This window comes from Danio rerio, chromosome 4 (genome assembly GCF_049306965.1).
Source record: "Danio rerio strain Tuebingen ecotype United States chromosome 4, GRCz12tu, whole genome shotgun sequence".
Taxonomy (NCBI): Eukaryota; Metazoa; Chordata; class Actinopteri; order Cypriniformes; family Danionidae; genus Danio; species Danio rerio.
The window spans coordinates 29,723,014-29,731,271 of NC_133179.1; the positions used below are offsets into that span (position 1 = coordinate 29,723,014).

Here is an 8,258-nt window from a genome sequence, read left to right on the forward strand (position 1 = left end):
AAAAGTCTTGTCGCTTATTCATGTTTTTGCAAAAAACAAATAATAACTTGACCTCTAGTTGATTATTTGGTATCAGACATGGCCTATATGAAAGGCAAAGGCCTCTAGATTTTTATTTTACTTTTTTATATTTTACTAAAATAAAATATGATACTGCCTTGATTTTTTATTATATAATTAGGACAGTAAGGTCTGACTTTGCTAAGACAAAAGTCTTGTCACTTAGCAGAAATAATGTACAGTACAGAATATAAAGTCATGGTGCAGTGGAAAAAGAATGAATATTGTGTTTGACTCCCATAAGCTTGGGTGACTGCATCTATACATCCCTGCAGTGACTCAATTAACTTATTAATAAAGTAATCTGAAATGGCAAAGAAAACGTTTTGCAGGACTCCCAGAGTTCATCAAAATTCTTTGGATTCATCATTAATGCCTCCTCCTTCATCTTAACCCACACATGCTCAATAATGTTCATGTCTGGGGACTGGGCTGGCCAACCATGGAGCACCTTGACCCTCTTGACTTCTAGGAACTTTGAAGTGGAGGCTGAAGTGTGAGGAGCGCTATTTGCCCTCTCCTGTTGTTAGCAATGTAATGGGCAGCACAAATGTCTTGATACCTCAGGCTGTTGATATTACCATCCACTCTGCTGATCTCTCGCACACCCCCATTCTGAATGTAACCCCAAACCATGATTTTTACTTCACCAAACTTGACTGATTTTTGTGAGATTATTGGGTCCATGTGGGTTTCAATATGTCTTTTGCAGTGTTTGTGATGATTGGAATGCAGTTCAACAAATGATTCATTAGAAAAAAATGACCTTCTGACACTTTTCCAAATGATCTACTAGAAGTCAAGTTATTAGTCATTGCTATTACAACTGGGATCGACGACAAGGCTTTTGACAGGTAGTGTAGTACTGTTAAAATAGAATTCAGTAAACATTCACCTTTTTATTCTATTTTTCTACAGTTCGATCACTCATTTGTGGAGGTGTACCGAGTCAAGCAATTCCGCTTCACTCCCAGGTTTCAGGAGTGTGGCTCAGAAATGGACCTGAGAGAGAGCAGGGCGGGAGGCAAACACTTCTTCTGTCAGATCTGCAGGGAAAACAGAGCCTGTGGCTGCATGTCGTCCCAAAGCAACTGGAACTGTGACGGAGAGATCCTTCCACACACTGCCATTCAAGTCCGGTAGGTCATGACTCTGTCCATATATGTCACTTTTTACATTCATTTTATATTTTCTGGCACATACTTCTATCCAAATCAACTTGCATTGCATTCATTATATACGTTAATGAGTTCAGGCATTTTTGAATTATTACAAATAGTTACATAATGATTTATTTGCAGTAAACAAGAATTTATCAATATAAAATATTGCATGTTCACAGACCTTAAACACTATAAAATACTTAAAATTATAATAAAAATAAATATAAAAAACTATTTAAACATTATTCTTTGTCATTATATTTACATCAAAGATTATTACTCTTTAGCGAAGAAAACATATACTTATGAAACTTCTGATATAATTATAATTTGCAGAAAAGTAAAAAAAAAAATCACCTTCATTTATCTATAGTCAAGCCCAAAGTTATTAATACTCCTGTCAAATTCTGACTCTTTTATTCACTTTTATTCTTTTTTTTCTTTTTATACTTTTATTCAACCAGTTTATTTATTTATTTTTATTACATTAATGACACCGGCTTCTTCCAAAAGATAATAAGATGATGTACAAGAGGCATCATTGTTGAACAAAAAAACTTTTATTTACCTTTGAACAAAAAGTGGCATGTTCAAAATTATTCAAACCCTTCTCAATAATCGATAGAAAAGCCTATTAAATCAATCAAACGGATCCTATTGAACATTTCAATGTGCTAATGTCATTGGCCCATAAACATTTCCTGCTTGTTATCAAGCTATTTCATAACTGTAACAAGAGGCAATCCAATCGTAACCTAATGTTAAACAGCTATCATAACATTATTTATTAATATGTGGCTCTTTTTGGATTATCAGAAGGTATAGAAATTAAAAACATAAATACGTTGGGACCATTGTTTTTGTTTACATCCCTCAAAATGGTCTATAATTGCTAACCAGCTTTTTGCATATCTCCACTGGTATTTTTGCCCATTCATCTTTATCAATGAGCAACTCTTGATCTTTAGCTCTCTAAACCCTGATCTTTAGCTCCCTCCAAAGATTCTCAATTGGATTTAAGTCAGGACTTTGGCTGGACCACTCCAAAATGTTAAACTTTTTGTCTACTAACCATTTCTTCAGCATTTAACTCTGTTTTGGGTTTTTTGTCATGCTAAAATGTCCACTGGTCCCCAAGGGCAAGTATCTCTGCTTGATGTTGTTAAGAATTTTGATGTATTGCTCCTTTTTCATGGTACCATTTACTTTGATTAGGTTCCTTGGTCTACCAGCTGAATTTATATAAATCTAACCCACGGAATAGATATTAAATGTTTTTTTATTGACCTCAGAATTAAACAATTCCAATCTGTAAACACATTGTCAGTTGTATGCATGCGTTATTTTGTGGCCGAAGATATTGATTCAACACAAAATAAATTAATTTCACTAACGTGTTTGTCGATTAGGGAACGCTGAACTAAAATGTCGAACTCACTTTAGATCGTATCTTCTCAGCGATATAGCATACTAGACAGTGCAAATAAATGACTTGATACTTTGTGATCTGAGCCTGTGGAAAAGATGTTATTAAAAATGAAAAACCCCCTCTCCTTTGTGCCCGTGCTGGAGTTTCGATACAGCGTGACGGCTCGCCCCCGACGCATCATTTCCTTCACGCCCCATTGTTCTGTGTCAACAATGCGTAGCAATGAAATGCTCCTAATTTAATGGCCCTCTCACTGTTAAAGGCTCACCTCCTTTAATTAAAATAGAAGTCCATTCATTTATTCTATTTTCAGCTTCAGTAATTGTTTCTCGAATGAGTAAGCAAATAACCTGTTGAGATAATTGATGATGATACCACGGACGAAGGGAAAAAAAGGCAATCGCCTGGCACTGAACTCACCTCAAGAGTATTGAGTGGAATTAGAGGAAATTAAAGAGTCCCTGAAGCTCCTAAGAGCACAGGCGTTTAACTACAAAACTTTTTTTAACTCGACACGATGCTGCATTTATTGCATGCCAGCACTTACTCAAGTTACTTTTTTACTCCAGGACACAAAGTAGGATTTACTAATGCAGTGTTGCTAATGCAAATAGCTTGAGCTTTGGATTTGAGCCAAGCTGTACTTGGAGATTTTAGTGTTAAATGGATAGTACATCCAAAACGGAAAATTCTGTCGTCATTACGTACTTTTTGCTTGTTTTAAACTTGTTTGAGTTTCTTTCTTCTGTTAAACACACATACACAAAAAATGTTTTGATGAAAGCTGGAAACCAGTAACCATTGACTTCATTTCATCACTTTTCCTACCATGGATGTCAATGGTTACTGGTTTTCATTTAAAAAAAAAATTTATATCTTTTTTTTTTGTTCAACAGAAGAAGCTCATAATGGTTTGTAACCATTGTAAATAATGGGTAGATTGTCATTTTTGGATAAACTAACCTTTTATGCAAACTAAATTGTATTCAAAATAGGTTTTAGCATAGTAAGAAAACACTAATCTAACCTAATTTTGTCAAATCTCTATAAAAAACTTTTATTTTAATATAATTAAATTCATTAATAATGGCTATCTATGTTAAACACTGTAAAAATGTCTGTGATTTCAGTGCTAAAAATGCTAAAGTCAAAATACGTTAATTTATTTTTTTTACGAAATCTTGTTTTGTTTTGTTTTTTTGTTTTTGTTTTTCTACTATGGAAGCCAATGGTTACCGGTTTTAATTTTCCTTTAAAATATGTAATAAATAAAATATGTTGTCTTTTGGTTCAACAGAAGAATTAAACTCATAATGGTTTGGAACCACTTCGGGGGAAAGTATATAATGGGTAGATTGTTATTCTTGGGTTTTGGGTGAACTAACCTTTTAAGCAAAGTAAATGGTATTCACAATATTTTTAGCAATGTAAGGAAACATTGGAAGAAACATTCATCTAACCTAATTTTGTCAAAATGAATCTAACTTTTGTTTTTATTTTATTATATTGATTAATAATAGCTATGTATGTTATACATTGTAAACAATGACACTAATTTTAGTGGTTAAATTTCTAATAGCTTGGTTAACAGTAAGTTTTCTTAACATATACAGTGAACAACCATAAAGTGACTTTCCAAAAAACGCTCTAAATGACAATAAATTTGCAAAACAATATCAGTAAGTATTTTTTTTTTCGCAAACAAATCTGATATTGTTTTTTTTTTTACTATGGAAGTCAATGGTTACCTATTTTCAGTTTTTTTCAAAATATATTCTTATTTTGTTTAACAGAACCACTTTGAGGGAGAGTGAATAATGGGTAGATTGTCATTTTGGGGTTTTGGGTGAACTAATCTTTTTAGCAAACTAAATGGTATTCACAATCGTTTTAGCAACATAAAGAAACATTGGAAAAAGCATTCATCTAACCTAATTTGGTCAAATCTCCAAAAACTAAAAAAAAATTAAATAAAATTTTTATTTTTATTGTATTATATTGATTAATAATGACTTTATGTTATACACTGTAAAAAATGTCACTGATTTCAATGGTAAAAAAAAATGTTAAAAATGCTACAGTAAAAATATTTATCTCGGAATAATCATAAATTGACATTTCAAAAAAGGCTCTAAATGACAATAAATTTAGAAGACGTTATCAGTAGTTTAACTTATTAAAAAAAAAATCACAAACAATTCAGTCACAATCTTTTATATTATCTTCTTATGTTAATTGCTTATCTATAGCATTTATTATTTTCATTTCCCACATGTAGAAACTTTTTCTCTGCAATTTTTTAAAACTAGCAGTGATACTAAAACAGAGTGTAAATCACATTAAAGATGATAATAAGAGCAGCAAATAATCTTTATAGTCTCTAAAGAAATAAGAAATAAATGAGAGAGATGGCTGAATGTGGCTAATGCTAACCATATGGTGTAAATCAGTGGAATATAAATAGACATTATTACTGTCAAAAGTGCATTAATCACAAACACAATGAAGCATTTCTCTTTTAACGCCACCTGACATTTCATCCTTATTATAAGAAATTGCCAGATTTCCATCACTTTTGTTTGTGTTTTAAGAGAAAACTGATGATTTTCCTTTAAAATCAGTTCAATTAATCTTTATTTCTGTAGCATTTTTACAATATAGATTGTTTTAAAGCAGCTTCACATAGAAGTTCTAGTAAATTGATTAGTGTCAGTCCAGATTTCAGAGTTGAAGTTCAGTTCAGTGTGGTTTAAAGTTCACTGCTGAAAGTCCAAACACTGAAGAGCAAATCCATCGATACACAGCTCCACAAGTCTCGAACCATGCAAGCTAGTGCCGACAGTGGCGAGAAACAAACTTCACCAATTGACAAAAGTGAAGGGAAAAAAACCTCGAGAGAAACCAGGCTCAGTTGGGCACGACCATTTCTCCTCTGGCCAAACTTCTTGTGCAGAGCTACAGTCTAGGTGCCCAAAATGACAATTTTGACACTACTTAACCCCTCATGCGGTTTCAAACATTTATTAGTTTCTTCTGTTGAACATATTAAAGATATTTTAAAGAATGCTGGTGGATGGTACCCATTGACTTCCATCTATAGTAGGACAATTGAAGGTCAATCGGTACCGTTAACAAGCAATTATGAATTAAAATATCTACTTTTGCGTTCAACAGAAAAAATAAACTGAAATAGATTTTCAACAAATAAAGGGTGAATTGAATTTTAAGTTTTGGGTGTCCTTCACATTATCATGATGTTTGTCTATAAGTCACTCTTTCATCAATTTTTACTCTTTCTTTCTGTATCTTAGAGTCCACTGCCAGTTGATCAAGCTGTTTGCGAGAGGAATCGAAGAGCAGCCGGTGTTTGAGGATCTGTACGCTTGCTGTCAACTCAACAATCCTCCAAATCATGAGCTGTGAAGGATGGAGATGGAAGAGTCTCCTTCAGCTCAGCTCATGCTGTTTCTAATGCTGTCATACCCACAGAATCCTCATGAAGATGCTTTTGAGACAGAGTCAACTGGATGGTGTTAGGTGTTTCTGTGGCATTAGTATTGCTGTTTTAGTTTTTATTTGTAGTTCTTGAAGTTGCTGGTTTTCTCTTGCTGTCCAGTCATCAGTGGTCTTCCTCCGCAATCAAGCTGGACTTGAGAGTAGCGTTAACTCAATCCCAAAGTCAAATTCATGGAAGTGTGAAAGCATTCCTCTTGGTAGCACCTTCGCCTTTTTGTGTAGATATACAGTAAAGCACGTGGTGGTCTGCTGATAAAGTTACTAGTGTAGCAAAAAAAAGTGAAAGTGATAGTTTGCGGAAAGAAATTACAATTTTGTCATGGTTTTCACACCCTGTTTCAATCCTGTTTGAGTATCTTGCTTCTTTTGAACACAAATGTTGGAAAATGGTAGCCGTTGACTCTTATTGTATTGTTTTTTTCTACTACGCAAGTCAATGTTTACCAATTCCAACATTTTTCAAAATTTCTTCTTTTACGTTCAAGAGAAAAATAGAAACCCATGAAGGTTTGGAACCACTTGAGGGTGAGCAAATGGTCAGTAAAATGGGTTAACTTTCACTTTAGCGGTGTTAGTAAATTAACTTCATTTAAAAATTAAAGTTCTGTCGCCGTTTACAAAGTTACTCTTTTCAACAAATTTATGTTGCAAACATGCAATGTCATTTTTTTTATGGGCTAAAACTATTAATATTAAAATATATATAAATATAAAGCAAATCTGGTGAAAAATTACAGATTAAAATTAAATTGTTAAAAAATGTTTAACCTGGCAACTAAATAAAATAATGTGAAGTACTAACCTGAGATTTAAGAATAATAATAAAATGCTTATACAAAAATTAAGACATACCTATTAAAATGGAACACAAATGGCACTATTTAAAACACTAAAGTAAACTTGACAATACGAAAACAAAAAGCTAACTTTTAGACACATTATATTTGAGGTACATGGCAACCATTGATACTTAATATATTAACATTAGAATTTGACAGAATTTTGGTAGAAAAATTATCACACAAAGGTAAAGATAAAGGTAATTATCACACATATAGCATAATAATCAGAGAAATTGGTCATAAAAGCTTAATTACAGCTAATTCTCATCGTTAATTCTGTCTGAAAATGACTATTTTGTTGTAATAATTATTCTAATTGCTAAATAATATATATATATATATATATATATATATATATATATATATATATATATATATATATATATATATATATATATATTAATATATATATTAACAAATTCATTGGCAAAACATAAAAATGGCATTATATATATATATATATATATATATATATATATATATATATATATATATATATATATATATATATTTATATATATATATATATATATATATATATATTTATATATATATATATATATATATATATATATATATATATATATATATATTTATATATATATATATATATATATATATATATATATATATATATATATATATATATATATATATATATATATATATTTATTTATATATATATATATATATATATATATATATATATATATATATATATATATATATATATATATATATATATATATATATATATAGTGCCATTTTTATGTTTTGCCAACGAATTTGTTATTATTATTTATTTTATTTAAAACTCTAAATACAATACAAAATCAAAAAGCTAACACTTAGACACATTATATTTGAGATACATGGCAATCATTGATACTTAACATATTAACATTAGAATTTGACAGAATTTTCTTTTTTGGTTGACCTAGTCCTTTAAATGAACACTACATTTTACAACTCTCCTAGAGTTTCCATTCAGCCAAACTCGGGTCTAGCAGGAGCACTTTTAGCTTAGCTTAGCATAAATCATTGAATCATATTAAACCATTAGCATCTCACTCAAAAATAACCAAAGAGTTTGAACAATTTTCCTATTTAAAGCTTGACTCATCAGTGGTTACCTTGAATAGTACAAAGACCAACAGAAAATGAAATAAATCTAATTGAAAGTGGAAAAAAAAAATTGAAATTGAAAAATGAAACAAAAATCTAATTTTTATTGAAATTTTCTAGGCC

General features: G+C 30.9%; 1 protein-coding gene across 2 annotated transcripts in view; it reads left to right on the forward strand.

Annotated features, from left to right (window-relative positions):
• The window catches only part of cerk (ceramide kinase), a 73,241-nt gene extending 66,047 nt beyond the window's left edge, over positions 1-7,194 (forward strand). The window contains exons 12-13 of one of the 2 annotated variants that reach the window (XM_005168543.6): positions 979-1,199; positions 5,964-7,194. In XM_005168543.6, coding sequence (XP_005168600.2) covers positions 979-1,199; positions 5,964-6,075 — 333 coding nt within the window. In that variant the 3' untranslated portion in view covers positions 6,076-7,194. 2 annotated transcript variants of the gene reach the window in all.
• Positions 7,195-8,258: the final 1,064 nt, after the last annotated feature.